This window comes from Pyrgilauda ruficollis, unplaced genomic scaffold (assembly GCF_017590135.1).
Source record: "Pyrgilauda ruficollis isolate IOZ18807 unplaced genomic scaffold, ASM1759013v1 scaffold71, whole genome shotgun sequence".
NCBI lineage: Eukaryota > Metazoa > Chordata > Aves > Passeriformes > Passeridae > Pyrgilauda > Pyrgilauda ruficollis.
The window spans coordinates 877745-895860 of NW_024528933.1; the positions used below are offsets into that span (position 1 = coordinate 877745).

The 18116-nt window shown below is 40.7% G+C and overlaps 2 protein-coding genes across 4 annotated transcripts in view; one reads left to right on the top strand and one right to left on the bottom strand.

Moving 5' to 3' along the window:
- Positions 1-222: 222 nt before the first annotated feature.
- RPS6 (ribosomal protein S6) lies at positions 223-6011 on the top strand. Its single transcript, XM_041485553.1, has 7 exons — positions 223-289; positions 804-1195; positions 1956-2087; positions 2958-3168; positions 3526-3672; positions 4794-4951; positions 5846-6011. Exons 1-7 carry the CDS (start codon positions 223-225, stop codon positions 5939-5941), a joined length of 1203 nt encoding a protein of 400 aa, XP_041341487.1. The 3' UTR covers positions 5942-6011.
- A 4617-nt stretch (positions 6012-10628) lies between these two features.
- The window catches only part of DENND4C (DENN domain containing 4C), a 72146-nt gene continuing 64658 nt past the window's right edge, over positions 10629-18116 (bottom strand). For all 3 annotated transcript variants that reach the window (XM_041485519.1, XM_041485521.1, XM_041485520.1), the window contains 3 exons: positions 17199-17352; positions 16050-16114; positions 10629-15396 (listed from right to left, as the gene is read on the bottom strand). In XM_041485519.1, the coding sequence (XP_041341453.1) occupies positions 15260-15396; positions 16050-16114; positions 17199-17352 (356 nt within the window). In that variant the 3' untranslated portion in view covers positions 10629-15259. The remainder of the gene's footprint in view (positions 15397-16049; positions 16115-17198; positions 17353-18116) is intronic.

Consider the following 18116-nt stretch of genomic DNA (forward strand, 5'->3'; position numbering starts at 1 on the left):
CGGGCCGGCCTCCCCGGGCAGGGGCAGCGGGGTCCCGAACCGCTCGGGGCTCCTGAGCCTGTCCCGAAAGTGCCGCGCGGTGCGAGAGCCGGTTCCCCGCTCCGCGGCGGCTTTGAGCAGCCAGCTGCTCCACAGGCGTGGGCAGCATGCCCGCCTCCATTGTACGCTCAGATAGCTCACACAGAATCACAGAATTGTTATGTGTGGAATGGGCCTCTGGAGATGATGCAGTCCAACCTCTCCGCCAAGGCAGGGTCACCTAAAGCAGGTGACACAGGAACACGTGCAGGTGGGTTTTGAGTGTCTCCAGAGAGGGAGACTCCACAGCCTCCCCAAGCAGCTGTTCCAGTGCTCTGCCACCCTCAGTGTAAAGAAATTCTTCAGGTTAAGGTGAAACTTCCCGTGTTTTAGTTTAGGAACATTACTCTATGCTGTGCCACCGAGCACCAATGAAATTTGTCTGGCGCCATCCTCTTGGCACCCACATTTGAAATTTTTCTATGTATTGGTGAGATCCCCTCTCAGTCTTCTCTTCTCCAGACCAAACAGTCCCAGCTCCCAGAGTCTCTCCTCATGAGAGAGATGCTCCAGACCCCTGATCATCCTTGTGGCCTTCGGCAGTAGCTCCTTGTCTCTTGCGTGCTGCGGAGGCCAGAACTGGTCAAAGGACACAGTTCCAGCCGTGTGGAGAGGAGCGGGCGCTCCCCGCACGGCCCAGCTCCCGTGCGCAGAAAGTGCTGGGCACAGCGCCGGCCGGGAACCGGGAAGCCCATCTCGGCGGGAGGCGCTCACACCGCGCAAATAACGCGCCGCTGCCTCGCGTATTGATGGCGCTTCTTTTTACAGACGCCAGCGCTCCCAGCCCCGGAGCGCCTGCGTGCTGTCCCACTGGCCGTTCCAAAGGAGCACTTTCTGCCTGGCGAGCGCGCCCCGAGCAGCCGCTGACGGGCCCAGGCAGGGCCGACCGCCCGAACCCTGGCGCGGGGAGCGCCGGGCCTGCCCTCGCCGCGAGACCACGCCCCCGACAGCTCCTCCCGACCCCGCCCCTGTCGTAAAAGCCTCCCTCGGCATTGGGCAGCTTCGGTCACGTGGGGCGCGGGTGGTACTGCTCTCGCGAGAGTTTCTGGGTGTATGTAAGAAGTGCGGGCGGAAGTGCGGCCTTTCCTCGCGGCGTCGAGACGTGAGCAGGATGAAGGTGAGGCCGCGCCGGGCCGGGGCCGCGCTCGGGTAGCGGGGCTTGGGCTCTCCCGCCCTAAATGGTCGCGGCGCTGCCCGCAGAGCCGCTCTTGGTGGCCGATGGTCCCTGGCGGCGGGGCTGGAGCGCAGCTGCGAGGCGGATGGGAGTGGATTGCGTGAGGGCCCCATTTCCTCGGCCGGGGCTCCGCTGCCGCGGGCTTGTGGAGCGTGGGGCTTCCGGAGCAGCCGCTTGGCTCGGAAGGGGCTTTGCGGGCGAGAGGCTTGTGCAGTGGGTTGCGGGGCCCGCTAGGGACGTGCGGTGTGCGCTGTGCCCGAGGCCGTGGCGGCAGGCGCCGTGCAGCGCTGCGCTCTGCGGCGGCCCCGGGAAGCGCGAGTGACCCCACAGCAGCTGCTGGTCCCTTGCGGTGACTTGCGCGTCTGTGTAATGCGGCGTGAGGGGTTTGTAGGAAGAGGAGAGCCCGTATTTGTGCTGCTCGTATTCTCTAATCGACCTCTTCGCTGTAATAAAGTCAGTTCTCTGTGCAACTGAAGCAGTTGTACAGACCAGTCCGGCCGAACATGGGACCGTCTTGCCTTGGCTCTCCCAAATGTGGCGGTGACAGGTTTTTCTGGTGAGCGTTTGTGTAAGCAGCTGGGGAATCCCAGCTTTGAAATGCCAAGCTCAAATTATCAGGGAAATTTTCTGTTAAAGTTTCTGTTAAAGTTTCAACCAGATTTTTTTGTTTTGTTTTGGGTTTTTTTTGTGTTTTTTTTGTTAGCTCAACATCTCTTTTCCGGCTACTGGCTGCCAAAAGCTCATTGAAGTAGACGATGAGCGTAAGCTCAGGACGTTTTATGAAAAACGAATGGCGACGGAGGTGCTGGCTGATTCCCTTGGTGAGGAGTGGAAGGTAAGCAGTGCAGAAGAATGTGCAAGAGTTGTAGTTGAGGAGCTTAACATGCAAAATTTCTCTAGTATGCACTTGTCAGCTGTAGTGCTTGTGTGGTGTGCATTTGGTGGTCAAGTTAAAAGATTCTCTTGCTGTATATGCATTGAACTTACTGGTTAGGCTAGCTTCTTTCAGTACTTTCCTTGAGGGGGATTGGTTTTTAAAGCCTTGTGTTTAGAGTTTCTTGTTCCCCTTCACAGTAGCTTATTGCTCTCCATTTGAGTGTTGTCTCTTGGTATTCAGGATGAGTTAAATTTGAGGTATAAAACTGCTGGTCCGTTCAAAATTGGCTTTGTTTAAACTGCTGCTAATATGTGAGAAAAAACGTGCTTGGCCTGGTGGTTGGGTTTGGAATAGTTAGTGTTGATATGGACATGCAGCTGAATTTGAGGAGCGTGATCTTTTCTGCTGCCATCTTTGCAAGGAAAGTGATCAAACGCTTTTTTCCTGTGTGTCACTACTCCAGACACTCCTGTGTTCTGTGCAGCTTTCCAGTTTGTCAAGATAACTGGCTTTAATTAAGTTTACAATTGCAGAAAAGCTGAACAATAACTGTAAGAGATTTTGTGCTATTACTTTCCAACAAAACTTCAAAGGGATGTGAATCACACTAACTGTAAATTCTGGTTTACAGAGGTGTCTTTTACATTTCTTGAGTAAAATTGCTGAACTGTTCCAAAGGTGTTTGTTAAAGTTGTTTGCACTGCCAGTAACAGTGACTTAAGCTGAGCCATGAACATGCTGCTCTGTTGTTCTGTGCAGTCTTTTGTGGTATCTCCTACTGGAGGAAATACAGAGGTGAGTAACTCGGAAGTGTTTGTGTTTTCACAGGGGTACGTTGTCCGGATAAGCGGTGGCAATGACAAGCAAGGCTTCCCCATGAAGCAGGGTGTCCTGACCCACGGACGTGTCCGCCTCCTGCTCAGCAAGGGCCATTCGTGCTATCGCCCCAGGAGAACCGGCGAGAGAAAGCGCAAGTCTGTCCGTGGCTGCATCGTTGATGCAAACTTGAGCGTCCTGAACTTGGTCATAGTGAAGAAGGGTAAGAGTCTGAGTGAAACAGCCAATAAATAGGTAGACATGTGCACCTGGAAGGAGCCTGCTTGATAGGTTGGTAAGTTGTGTGAAATGGAAATGGCAGTCCCGGTTTCAGAGTGTGACTGCTGCGTCTTAGGGAGTCCTCTGAGCATTGCATTCTTGTAATGCTAAAACTGGTTACTTCTTGTTGCTACAGCAGTCTGGTCATGTCAAAGCAGCCAAGGGTGGCTGCAGTGGTGCTATTGACAGGCAAACCCCAAAGATTACCTAGCCTTACCTTGAATTCTTGCGTATTAGGGTTTTGCTGCTGAACCTGGTGTTCAGTGTAGTAATTGGCATGTTTAAACTTATATTCCCAAAGGTGAAAAGGACATTCCTGGGCTGACTGACACAACTGTGCCCCGTCGTCTCGGTCCCAAGAGGGCCAGCAGGATCCGCAAGCTGTTCAACCTCTCTAAGGAAGATGACGTTCGCCAGTATGTTGTGAGGAAGCCTCTGAACAAAGAGGGTAAGAACTCCCAATAGTACAGCTCTTGGGATTTCTGTAATTACTGCCGAGGTGTCCAGTCTACTACACTGGACAAAGCACAGTTAGTAGTGCATCTGGGAAGTTGACACTCAGTATATTTAAGCTTTGTCAGCCATAACTTGTGGAAAAAAAATAGTTTCTTGGTTGCCTCATTTCCTTCACCCCTCTGCCATGTTTTGGCACGGTTTGTTCTTAAAAGTTTGATAGAATCTTGAGTAATTTTTTCTAGTATTTCTAATAATAACCCAAAAGTAGTTGCTAATGAAAGAAAGTTAAATATAAGGTGGAATGTTGTTATAACTTTCATGGTGTAGGGGGAAAGGCAGTGTAGAGAGAAAATGCTAGGATTTTTTCCCCCTTGCTTATGGCAGGCAGTCTGAAATGAGGTTTATTGGCAGGGCACTTCTGTCCTTACTACCTCTGTAATGCAGTGTAAGATTTTAATTTTGGGTTTTTTTGCTTTTGACTGGGGTGAAAAAAGTGGATTTTTAGAACAGTATGATTAGACTTGAGTACTGTGAAAGTTTGTGGGGGAAAGAAACACACCATAGGAAATGGTTTTCTCAGTTGAAGAATATGATCCTGGTGGATATCAGACTCTGGTGTATGACTGTTAAAGTGTGTCAGGATTGGTTAGTAAAATTTTATTTTACAGATGCATGTGTTGTTTGCCCATTGTGGACAGTGGTTTTTGGGATAAACAATGTCAAACCTAAGTAAAATTGTAGATGTCTTTTTAATGCTGGAAACAATGGCTTGTTCTGGAAGGTATATAATGGATTCCTTTATTATTAAAAAATCTAGGTCTAGGGGGAGTTCAAGGAGACAGGTCTGCTGAGAAGCTAGGAATTTGCTCTTCATTTCTAAAAAAAAATCACAAGCATTAAGACAGTTTATTGTTAATGCTGTGTTTGGTGGTAATTGATAATTTTCCTGTAAAATCTCTGAAGGTGTTGAACTCTATAGTTGTTGTAATACATAGTACACTAAATAATGTTACTGTAATAGTAAGTCAGACTTACTCTAAAGTTGGCTGGATGAGGCCTGTGGTCTCTTGGGAAGGTACTCTGCCACTTCTGCTGATCTGTAATGATTTTTAGGCAAGAAGCCCAGAACGAAGGCTCCCAAGATCCAGCGACTGGTGACTCCTAGAGTGCTGCAGCATAAGCGCAGGCGTATTGCCCTGAAAAAGCAGCGTACTCAGAAGAACAAGGAGGAAGCTGCAGAGTATGCAAAGCTGTTGGCCAAGAGGATGAAGGTACGTTTGCCATTTTAGCTCAGCTGTATGGAATATAACTCCAGAATCAAGGGATTTGGTAAACTGGACTATACGGCAAACTAGCTGTATGCCTTCGGCTGCTCTGTACCTGCTCATTTTGAATATAAGTGCCCAAGTATGAGTATGAACACAGCTGGTCAGTTGGGGTTTTTTGAATATTTCTTCTGTTTCAGTCATAGAGAATATAAATTAACCAAGCCCACTAAACTGAGAGCCTGTTTTGAAGGAAATAAATTGTAGGAAATAATTGTATCTGCAAAGATACTTTTTTTCTATAGCTGTTTTAGTTCAAATGAATTCTGGTTTAAGTTCAAGATGCCCTAGCATTTGAGTGATTGTGTGGAGAAATGAGATTTAGCCATTGATCTTGATGGAGGATAAGTTGGCAAGAAGGTATTTGTTAGCATGTGTTTGCCCTTGCTCCTAAAACTGCAGTGACTGCTGAAGCAGTACTGGAAGCAGTACAGTTGAATTATTTGGCACAGTGCTTCCTGAATTTCATTACTTCCAGATAGAAACAGAGAGCTGCACCTTTGGTGTGTTGAAAACTCTACATCACTTCCTTAACTAAAGTTTCAGGTGTGCATAGTAACATTTTGGTGTGCAGTGTAACATAGTTTTGGGTGTTTGCATACTGTGCAAAGACACAGGTCTGTGCTGGTTTGAATACTGGCAGGATTCTTCTGAGCTGTAGAAGGGAAATTATTTTGTGCTATTTCACAATAGGGCCTCACCTGGCTAGAAAATAGCACAAAATTTTTTCTGAGTTTTAGAATTCATTCCTTCAAGCTGCATTTCCCCTAGTTTGTTCCTTGGTATACGTTTTAAAGTGCTCCATGAATATGTAACATCTCCATACTTCATGCCTTTCAGGAAGCGAAGGAGAAACGCCAGGAGCAGATTGCCAAGAGGCGCCGGCTTTCTTCTTTGAGAGCTTCTACATCCAAGTCTGAATCAAGTCAGAAGTAAAGATGTTTTGCATGATACTGAAAAGACTTGCATTTGATAACCAATAAACGCCTTTGGTGGCAAACTTCCAGTATGAGACTTTGTAGTGCATGTTGTTACTGGCAATTTCTTAAATAGGACTTCAGACTACTGCATCATGCACACCAAACTAGAACCAAAAACCGTGATCTTGATGCAGTTCTCTTAGGAAAAGATCATGTCACTTTGGTACTGAGTATAACATTGGTAAAACTTTAAACCTCCAGCTGATTCTTGGCAGAATTAAGTGCAGTTCAGATGTTCACTGGCACTGCTTCCACAGGAAAGTGGCCACAAACCTGCCAGAGTTCTGAGAACGTCTGGATGATGCTCTTAGTCAAAAACTTTGGCGGTGGGTAGTCCTTTGAGGAGCCCTGGTGTTCCTCTCAGATGATCCTTTTGGGTTACTGCAAATGTGAGATGCTGGCGATTCTGTAGGTATTGCAGCATTCTGCTCTTGAAATTGGTACTGAGCATGAGAAAGCACCTTTTAAAGGTTTGACTTGAAAATTTGACTTGGGGATTAGAAACTTCAGTGGCCTTAATGTATTCAGTGTATACTGGGTGAGGATGATGGGAATTTGACTCAAAAGTTAAAAATACATGTGTTGGATGTTAAAATGGTCTGCAGCTAAATAAATTGTCTTAGTTCTTAAAATAGTAATTTGGATCCACTTCTATTTTGTTGAGATAGGTGTTTCTAGTAAATAGAGCTTCACTACAACATAAGAAGTTGGGAAGGTTTTTATTCCTGTCTGTGTGGCAAGGCTCTCTGAGTTAGGGCCTCACCTGGCTAGAAGCATATTTTAGCGTATCAGATGAAAAATCTGGACTAATCTGATTTTTTGGAAAAATCAAAAGTTGAAGGAGACAAGATCTGCTGCCCGTACACAAGGGGCATGACAGGATCAAACCTGTGTTCCTTGAACTTAAGGTTTGTATTAGGACAGAATTTGCCATGAAGCACTTAAGTGCAGTGGAGCCATGGACCAAGAGACGTGGCTAAAGCAGTTGCCAAGCTTTAAGCCATCATTCACAACTTAACTGAGACTGTTCTTTAAGGACAACTAATCAGAAAAGATTGGGAGGGCTGTTAATTGTGGCTGTACATGAGTTAAATAATGCTGGCTAGGTCAATAAAATTTTAAAGGTTCCATTTTACAATGTACTTTTTTTATGGAGACCATGTTCATTGCCTGCAGTTTAATAGTGCAGACCCACCAGACCTGTTAAACCTGAGCTTCACTGAATAAAAAGGTCCCTTTTTACTCCACATTAGTCTCTCAGCTGCAAAATTTAATTGGAGAAAATGTAGATAAGAGTAACATTCACTAAGTTCACAATGCTAAGAATTTTACAATCTGCAGAAGGGAAATAGCACTGTCTAGATTCTTAATCCTAGTAAAATATTCTTGCACACAATTAAGAGGTACTCTGGTCAGGGTGTACAAGCACTTAGGTGTGTCCTGGACAAGAACAGGAATGTTCTGAACAGGCTACTACTAAGCAGAGTGGTATAGGCTATTCTGTATGACCTGTTCTGCTGTAAAGCTGTGATTGCTTCTTTCTCTGAAATAGTACAACTAATACCCAGTTGTATGATTGTGTGAAAAAAGTCAGTAGAGTCCTGGTTATTGTTATCAAGCTTTGAGGATGTGTGGCCTTGTCAGAGCCAGAAAATACGTAGCCTTATCACTAAACAAAAAAAATCCTTTCTGCAGTCTTCTCCCTCTCTTGTTTCTTGGAGCTGCCTTAGTACATCATCTGCTGCTTCCTTCTGCAGTCTTAGGCTTTCAAGTGCAAATCAGCATATCATGACTTGTAGACTCAAATAACTGTCCTGGCTTGAGGGGACTTTAAAAGATCATCTAGTTTGGCCCATTCAGGTCTGTGAAAGGTGGTTCTCCTTGTCCCCGTGTCCCCCTCAACATCAGTTTAGTGACACAGCAAACGTGGTGAGGGTGCTTTTGGTCCCATCCAGATCATTCATGGAGATGTTACAACACGGAGCCCTGTACTGATCCCTGGGGGGCCCCACTTGGGACAGGCTGCCAGCCTCAGTAAAACACGTTGATCACCTGTGAGGTGATTCCTGCCCATTTCACAGATCACCGCCATCCAGTCTATATTTGACATTTGTCCAGGAGGAAGCTATGGGAAATGGTGTCAAATGCTTTGCCAAGGTCCAGCTGAACAATACTGCTCTGTCTTGACATGCTATTTTTCTGTAGCACTTACCAATTTAGCCTGGCATGATTTGCTTTTGATAAATTCAGACTGTTTTCCCAGTCACCTACTTTGATCATGGCTTTAGGTCATGGATGACTCAAGTGGCCAGTCTGAAAGAGGCTAATGAAGGAATAGCATGTTTGCTCTGCCCGTGTGCAATAGAAACTGCAATAAAGCCACAAGGCCAGCAGCTGCAATAGTCCCTTACCAGCTTAACAGCAGTTTAAAACCTGTGATACTAAATGCCAAGTGCTATCTGGGAACTGCAGCTTTTCCTTGCATGTCTCAGCAGTTTTGACAGGATTTCTGCTCTAATGGCAGACTTTCTGCAAGTCTGAAGCTTGGCTGCATACTCAAGACACCTTAAGCTTCAGGGCAAGTAACAGACCCTGGTCAGAACCTGACTGGTTGCCATTTCATCTCTGCAACCAAAGGAAACAGAATACACATAACACTGACATACATCATCACTTTTAACCAGCGAGGTCTGAATTTAGGCAGCGTGACGCAGACAACAAATGAGGAAAAAATGCCAAAGGAAAGCATCTTGAAGAAACCTGAACAAAATATTGGAACATCCCTCTGAACTACTCTCGTAACTAGGTGAAGTGAGCCCTTGGTCTTCCCAGCAGTTTCTGTCTACCACCCAACTCCACAGAACCACCAAGACTTCCAGGCAACTCTGGAAAACAGTAATGTGCAAACACCTTCTGAAGCAGGGCAGTGGCTGGTCAAGTCTGAGCATTTTTTAGGGCTGTCTCAGGGTCAGGTTGATGCCCACCAGGAACACAAGGCCTTTCTTGCTTAGCTGCTCTGGCACATGCAATTATTCCTACACAGAGGCAAGACCTTTCAGATTACTTGTGGACCCCATCAGTTTTCCAGCCTGGCAAGTTAGTTGGCTCTTCCTTTTCTTTGTAGACAGTAGAAGTTTGTCTTTACAGAAATGGAAGTAACTATTACTATTAGCAAGGAACTCCCACTCAAGGTGATTCTGAACACATGAAGCAGCAGAGCTTCCTTAAGCAAGCACCTTCTGCTATTTTGCTATCACATTCCCTCAAATTTCCCACCAGATTCTAACAAGGAAGTAGCAGTTCCCTCCTCTCTACAGCTTCCAACCCAAACCCTGTGTTCATGCTTCTTTGGGGATTCGTCAAATGGAAGCATTTGTTCCTGCTCAGCATTCTCCCTCTCTTCTGTCTCCTCCCTCAACAGGCCACATGAAGGGCAGGAAATGCTAAGACAGGGTAATATTCTTAGCAAGCAGCACTACCGAAAATTCAGCAGTGACAAAGTCAGCAGTCAGAGGAAAACAAGGAAAGTCAGTGTGATGCTTGCAAGATACACAAGTCCAGAAGACTAACTGTTCCTGACAGCTCTCTATCTAAAACTAGGTCTGGAAATATGGGTTTATTACAAATCTTCTCCACAAGATATCAATGTGTGCTATGCACATCAGTCTCATTAGCCAAGAAAGGTCTTTAGGGTCTTGTACTCTTATTGCTTCCTGTCACATTAATGAACTGACTGCCATACATGAGGGAGGTTTGAAAGATACTCAGTTGTGAAGGTGAAGAAGGCCTGAGGCACTGGCAATTTCTACTACTTAAATTTCATCTCAGCCTCACTCCAATCCCTGCCCCATAAAAAAAAAACAGAACAAAACAAACTAAAAAAAAAACAAAAAAAACCCAAAAAAAACCAAACCCAAAAAAACCCCCAAAAAAACCCCCCCAAAAAACCCCCCAAAAAAACCTCCCAAAAAATCAACAAAAAACAAAAAAAAAACCAACAAAAAAACCCCAAAAAAACCAAAAAAAAAACACAAAAAACCCCACCAAAAACCAAAAAAAAAACCAAAAAAAAACCCAAAAAAAACCAAAAAAAACCAAAAAAAAACCAACCCGAAAATTACATGTAACCCACAAGTATGTTATGAGGTCCACCAATGTTTTGACAAGCTAGGACGCATCAGGTGAAAGCATGACTTTGTGATCCCACTACAAAGCCACTGAGAAACCAGAATTCCTGGGAAGTGCTCCCCCAAGTAAAGCCACAAATATGCTGCAGAGAGCACCAGCTATCCTCAGGAAGCCAGGGGCTATGCTCTTCCTACAAACAAGAGCTTTACAGATTCTGTCACACTGAGCCTGTTCTTCACCTCTTCTTACCTCTACTGATGCCCAGTGCTTGCTGAAGGTGCCACAGAGCCATCCATACTCTCTAGAAGCCACATCTCCACAAGTGAGTCCCATTTTTTATTTCCCTCTCCCCCTGCCTCTGCTCTTTCCCATCATTCAAAAGCCACTGAGGTACTGTGAAATAATTATGCAAAAAGACAGCCAAAAGTCTTTTGCTGAACTATAGGCTGAATTTACACTTAAGATTAAATTCTGTCAATCATTTAAATTCCAGTGGTGAAAAAATGGCATTTTTACACAGGATGCATATATATTTTATTTTCGGAACAACATTAAGAATTGTTTCTTAGTCTAGAATATCTATACAGAATTCAGGATATAGAGTGCCCTTTTAAACTCAAATTTTTGTCAAATGTACAGAAAATATTACAGAGAAACAATTGTTAATCAAAGTAAATGGATGCCATTTTTCAACAGTTCAAAACAGTCTCTAAACCAGTGCAAATTTTATTGCATTAAGCTTCCCAGCTCACTTAATAGATTAATAATTTATTCACACTACATCATTTCATCCTTGTTACTATATAGTTTATTTTGAGCTCCTCATAGGAGTTTAATGTGCTTCTGAACAACAGCAAACAATCCCTTTTATTTGCACCATTGGTTGATGCAGACTGAAAGAACAAATAAAAACGCCATCCGATCCTCTCATGTATGCATCACAATATACAGCACAGGAGACTACAGAACTAGAATCCAATCCAACCATTCAGTTTCAACTCTTACAAGTCAAAAGGGTGTTTGTTTTTAAAAAGATACATAGTGAAAAGTGGATATACAGAATGCATTTTAAGATTTTTATTACTTGAAAGAAAAAAAGAACCCTTTTGTTGAAAACGATACAATTATGTGAATAAGATTACCTGCTTACTGTAAATAAAATAGGAGTTATCTGCATTGAAATAATTGTTGAATTAAAAGTTTTAAAAAGAAAAAACTACTGAGTGGATTCTTCAGCTCCTTACATTTTAACAATTTGTTTTAAAAATATAACTTCTATTATCTAATTTAATATACATTTTGAAAATATCCCCTATTTTGCAGTTATTCAAGGAAAGCAGTAAACTCAATGAAAGGTATATTCTTTTAGCTGCAGCAATACAAAAAGCCATTAATTCACAGTTAAAATAGAGTATTACTTATTCACAAGTGCAATGTAGCTTGAGCTTAACCAATGTGAAATTCCACAAGGAACAAGACTAAGTTACTTGCAAAATTGATTTAGTTTGAAACACATATAGTAAATAAAATATTTTCCATTACAATTGTATTGTCTAAACTTAAGTTACATAAAATTTGAAGACAGGATATGATTATAAGTAACATACAGATGCTTCTGGTAACATGTAAAAGCTGGAACAAATGACTGCGCCAACACTGCAACCACACCAGTCTCCTAGGCCTAAAAGGTTTTCAAAGTTGTCAGGATTTGGTGATGTGCCAGAATATAATTAATAAAGAAAAGCTTTTTAACTTAAGAATCCTGATTTTAAACATTTAAGACCTCATTTGTTGTTTCAATTCCACAAAAAACCCAGCTCTTCGCATGTGAGCACACAAGCTGTACATGTGACTGATTTATAGCTGGGTGAAAGGTGCAAGGTAGTATCTTAGCACAACTGGCTGCAGTTCAACATCCTTATGGAAACAATTTAAGGAAGCTTCTCTTTGATAATTTTTCTTTCAATATAAACTTTCTAAGTTCTTGGGTGTACCTGAAATTCATTGTTTGCATCCACTTCTGTTATCAAGTTGCTCTACATCCTCATTTTGTGCACAAATCACATGTTTTGAAGTTAGTGCTGATGATCTGCAAATGTTTTCCTCAGGTTGTACGTGGGAATCACAAAATATCCACAGAAGAATAAACTCCTGAACACTGGCTGTTGAGGTACTAGAAAGAGTATGCGGAGGCAAGAGTTTCGCAAGTGAGCAAAATGCTATTTTTTCTGTTTATATTGACAAAAAACAGAACCAAAATCTAGCTTACGCTCAACCCTCCTTCCCAAAACTTTCCTCAGATCAATAATGTATAATGGACTCAGATAAATTTGGATTCATAGGAGCTGGGTGTCAAACAATTTAGAAGCATTTGTACATTACTAAGTCATCCCCATGTAGCCCAAGAAGTTCATCCTGTCAATTAAATTGCAGAAGGGTGCCTTTAGTGCCTAATTTTCAGAAGAACAAAAATGTTTGCAATGCACTTACAAAAAGCTTTTGAAACTTTTCCCTGGTTATTTTTGGCCAGATTTTGTGAAACTTACTTTTCCCCCAGAAAAATCTGAGATGAAAACGAACTGTTTTCAAAGATCTCCCTTTTCATCTGAGCTATGGATTACATTAAAAAACAACTGATTAGTTAGCTACTCTAAAACCTAAGCATTAAGAACTCCCTACAAAAAAGCGAAGGTCTTCCTTTTTTATTCTGTATTAAAGAATCAATTAAAATATGCAGATTCAAGATTTCAAGTAGCTACATGCAGGACTTCTACCACCCTGAAAGCCAGGTGCCTATACCAGGAATAGCAGTTAATTTGTAGTGTACAAAAATGCCAATATGCAAGAGAAAATCAAAGCAAGTCCAATTCTGCAGCTATCCTTTTCTCCTCTGGCTTTACTTCTGTTAGGTTTTTTTGTTTGTTTGTTTAGTGTATATAGTTGGGAAAGGTTTAACAATTAACACTAGGTATTGTGACACAATCTGCTTTGCTGTATTTACAACACTACTCCCTTATTAATCTATATTTTCACCAACAGATGAGAAAGTTGTTTGGAAATGAAGATGATGTGTTTAGGAAAACTAGTTCATAATAATATTAGTTACTATGCTTTAAAACTTTTTGGATGTCACGTATCTAAACCAGCACTCACTAGACAGATTTTCCTTGCCATTTAATGAGTTGGGAGAATTTAAGTGTAACTAAAACTTGATTTCTTGCAAATTGCGTCATATAATCACATGGTTTGTCCATTTAATACTCAAAAATAATGGTCTTTGCGTAGCTGTCTGTTGAAAAATAATGCATATAGTTACATAGAAAAATTTGCTGCTGATTTGTAAAAATATTAAGTTATTTACTTTAGATATCTTTAGATAGACTTCAATTTTAGAAGGATGGAACCATGTAATTATGTAACTGAAGAAGAGAGGAAAAGATGAAGAATCAAGGACTATTCTTTAATTGTGATGTAGGACAGGTATCAGCAAGCAACCATGCATAAACCCAAAGAATAAAGAATTAAAAAAAAAAAAAAATTGTGTGCTTTCTTGCTTTTAGTTGTTGAGAAAGCACAACAGTTTTATCAGGAGAGAATCTGTCCAGGTAATATCCCCATATTAACTTAGGATCAGCACTTTTAGACAAAATACAAGGTATCAGTCTATGATGTAAATATATTTTGTCATATGTAGCGCAACTCCCTTGTTTTCATCTCATGAAAAAAAAATGGTTTTATTGTTTCATGTAAAAAATAGTTCCAGACAGATCTTCATCCCTCAAAAGTTGAAGAATGAAAAGTTTTTAAAGTAGTATCAAGTAAATACATTCATATCCAGATGCAATTAATACTTTAAGCTATATGCTCCTTTTACATGCTACAAATATATTTTTTCTCTATGAATTATTCCATTGTAAAAGCCATATTACTAATTTTCAGCAAAAACCTGGAATAAATCTTAAAATATTCTTCAAGTAACAGAAACACTTACACTGTTGACCAGTATCCAGGCTCTCCTTGCCAAGACTATGACTACTGTAGTCAATTAAATATGTGAGGTGAGGAAGTGTCTTATCTACTAGAAGCAATACAAAAGATGGATACATCTTTTCAGATCATACACATAAGCACTTAATTTCTGCTAATATACACCTTGAAGACCACATTTATAAATACATTTTAATTGAAATATTGAATCTGGACTATCAGTGCAAAATAATTAACCCATAGTATAAAACCAAGGGACAGGGTGATAAAAGAATTAGAGGAGGACACCTCTTAAACACACATGCAAATAGTATAAAGCGCAATTTTTTTTTTCAGGCAGTATCTGTGTGTATTACACACAATTCTTGTGTGTATTCTAATACCATTTGAGCTTCCTACATAATTTTTAGAAAGCCATCCATTTCTCAGCTGCTTTGTGTAGAAGCTTAACCTTCTTTGGAGAAAGCAGCCAGTACATTTACAGAATGTTACAGTTTATCAGATAGAGAATATAGGAAAGTTGAGTGTAAGTCTCTGTTTTCTCACAGCTGTGGATAAACATTTTGAAAAGGTTAGCAAAGGTAGTTCAGAATACTGACGGGGACAAGAGTCAGGAGAAGGGTAGCAATTTAATGTACTGTCTGATGAAAGCAACTGCATTGCAGCTTCCAATCCAAGGTTTCAAATATTTACATTCATACAACCATACCACACACTAATAAAAGGACCCCTCTCTAGGTAAAGATCATTTTAAAGAAGCATTGAAGAACCTGAGTACTGGAAAAGTACTTCATTAAAATACACCAGTATTGGTGGCCCTTAAGAAAGTCACCAGCTATAGACTACTGTTTCATCATCAGCTTTTTCAACAGCTTGATATTGTGAAGGAAAATTTTGAGGAAATTAAAGAATATATATATATAGGGGAAAAGCAGATCAGCCACTGAAACAAACTCATCATTTTAAAACATTTTGACAAATTTTAAAATGTGCCCGTTACACAAGTGAGAAGAATACATGTTGCAGTTCAATGAAACTGGTTTGACAAATTGCTTGATTAACACCTTTTGAGACTCAAAAGTGAGTATGTCACCATGCTCTTGGGTTTGTTCAGCTCTGCTTTTGTCTCTCCGAAGTATGGTGTGCGTCTTCCTTGTTTTTATATTAAAGGTGCTCCAAACCACTTCCTGCAACACTCAACCCTGCTGCTTGGTGGAACGTCTATTCTCTGCATCTTTTCAAGAACTTCCTTTGGTAGTGTTTTAAGTGCAAGTCTGTATTCACTATCAAAGACCTCTGAAATAGAAAAAGCAGAGTTGAAGTTATTTAAGAAAAATTGTACCATGCACACTACTATTCCTATAAAATGCTTTTGGTGATTTTTATATAGTAACAAAATTATCTTCATTAACTAGATGCTGATTTTTTTTTTCTTCAAAATGCACCTTCTCAGAGGACCTGAAAAAGATCCCCATAAGATGGTGTAGAGGTGGATGCCCATTGCTTCTTTCACAGCTCCATTTGCCTGTTCCCAGTGTAGCTCCCCTATCACATTCCATGAGGGAGTCACTTCAATTGTGTAGCACCAAATAGAAGACAGGATAGAAGAGATCAGTAGAGGGTGGGAAATCAGGTGTTTGGATAACACAGGTCTGATATGTGGGTCAGAGAAAGATGGACAAGACTGGAAACAAGCTTTCAGACATGGAGAATTAAAACTTCAAGCTCTTCAAATACTCTTTGTTTAAAATAACTCATTACTGGTTTCAAACAAAGTAAAAATTAATGGTTTCATCTGAATTATATTTACATAAAAGCAACATCTAAAGACTGACAGTGCAGTAATTTTCACTAAAACACAACTGAATCTTAGAAACAGATTTTATATACTAGCTTTCATGAAAAATATCGAAAAGAACTATGCATTTCACAGTATTTTTTTTACTTACCAATGTCAATGTTTTCTCTTCCAAGAGACACCAGAGACAGGAAAAGAATTTCCCTATAAAAACTCCTAGGGGAATATTTTGAAGGGTGAGTTAATGAAAGCATCAACTATTCTGTTTTCAAAGTCAATATTGAAGACTTCCATTATGTAGTTTCAACAACAGTTCTGTTAACCTTGCTTGTGAAAAAAGTGACCAATCTACATACATGACTACTAGCTTAAGGTTTTTTAATGCCTGAATACTTTTACTTGACAGAAAGTCACATCAGTCCCAAATCCTAGTAGTTACATTTTCTGTGAAAAATTCCTCTGCCATAGAAATGCCTAATAAACAAGAAATATTAAATTAACCACCACTTTTTTATTTATTATTAATTCATTCCTGCCTGACCATGAAGCAATGTGTGGGTATGGGCTCCTTCAGATCATCCATACTTTTGTTTTTTGTTTCAGAATGTCATGGTCAATCTCAGAAATAGGTATCATTAAATAACCAGATATTATTTTTTCCCCTTGTGGAAAACAAAGATGCCTCTCTAAGCAGAGCAGTTTATGTTTCTTTTTAGTAACTACAAAACACAGAAACAAAGATGACTTAGCATAAGAAGCTTAAATACATCTTATATCTGCTGTAGTTTACTTCAGAGTCTGTGCTCTTGTACAAAGCCTTCCTTGAACTGCAGTGCAGGTTACAAAATACAAGAAGTATTTACACATCTCCCTCTCTTTGTGACTCACACTGCATCCACTTTTCATAGCCAGTACTCCAGATTGCTAGAATTTCAGAAGATATAACTTGCGAGAATATTCCACACACTGCAACAGGACACTTGTATTTATCAACTGGCTAGATCTGGAGCAACATCAAAATCTGTGTAATTAATACCTGCATTTTTCTTACTCATTGTAAAATGTCCATTTTTATTAAAGAGTCACATTCATCCATTTGATCTGGTTGAACTATGCATCTGAATATAGAGTGCATCAGTTCGTAAACACAGGTGTAGAAGAGTACAGATGGTTTTTGGTGGACACAAATGAAATGGAATCTTCCCCAGAGGTCTTTATGAAATTATCGCTATGAAACGTACACAGTCTGATCTTATTTAACTTTTAGTGGGGGGAAACTAAGAAGAGATTATGTCTTTACCTCTGTCGTTTCACATCTGGTTTAACTTTCTGTAGGAGGAGGTTGATTGGCTTCATAACATCATTGTGTTGAATACTTAGTTTGATGTTCTCTAACAATGTGTACGTTGCCTGCTGATCTTCTGCCAGTGTGGAGGGTTTCTTTTCAGAAGAATCTGGGAAGTGGAACCGTACAGACTATTACAGCAGTAAAGATTTTTTTTTTTTCACTTTAATAAGCAGAAGTATTTCCAAAAGTGAGATACACATAGAGAACCTCTAGTCAATATAGAGAAATTTGTTATAATGGAAGGACCTTGTCTGCTCATAGTCTTCACTCAAAAGTAATTCTACCCAGAAGTTACAGGATGCATCAAGTATCCGTGTGGAAGAGGTCCCACGTGACAGAGAAATACCACAAGACTGAAGAATACCCAGCATCAGATGTTGCCTGTGATGGCTGGTTAGCTCAGTATTATTGCTGTACTTAAAAATTAGGTTCACTGCAAGAAGATTATTGTTACACAAGGGGAAAGAAAAAAATAGAAGTGTCACTTTCCTTAGCAAAGAAACTTTTCTTATCAAAGCCTTTCTTAAAAGCCACCTACAATTAACTGATAACTTTTTGATACATATTGAAATAGATAATGCACAGTTGAATCAAACAGGAAAGAAAATGACCAAGACATTTACCATCATGATTTGTCACTTAAAATGCCATGCTCAGAGTAACACTGAACTATTATTTTCTGAAAGACAGCAACTCATGAGGGAATAGTAAGTCCATGTACTGGCAATGAAGTAAGTTTACAGATTAGCCAGTGAGTACATGGTGTGCAAATGAATTGCAGACCAAGCCCAGTAATCTTGACCACATCAACATTATGTTTTCATCAAATTGACATATATGATGCTTTACAAAACATAATTTTGTGTTTTC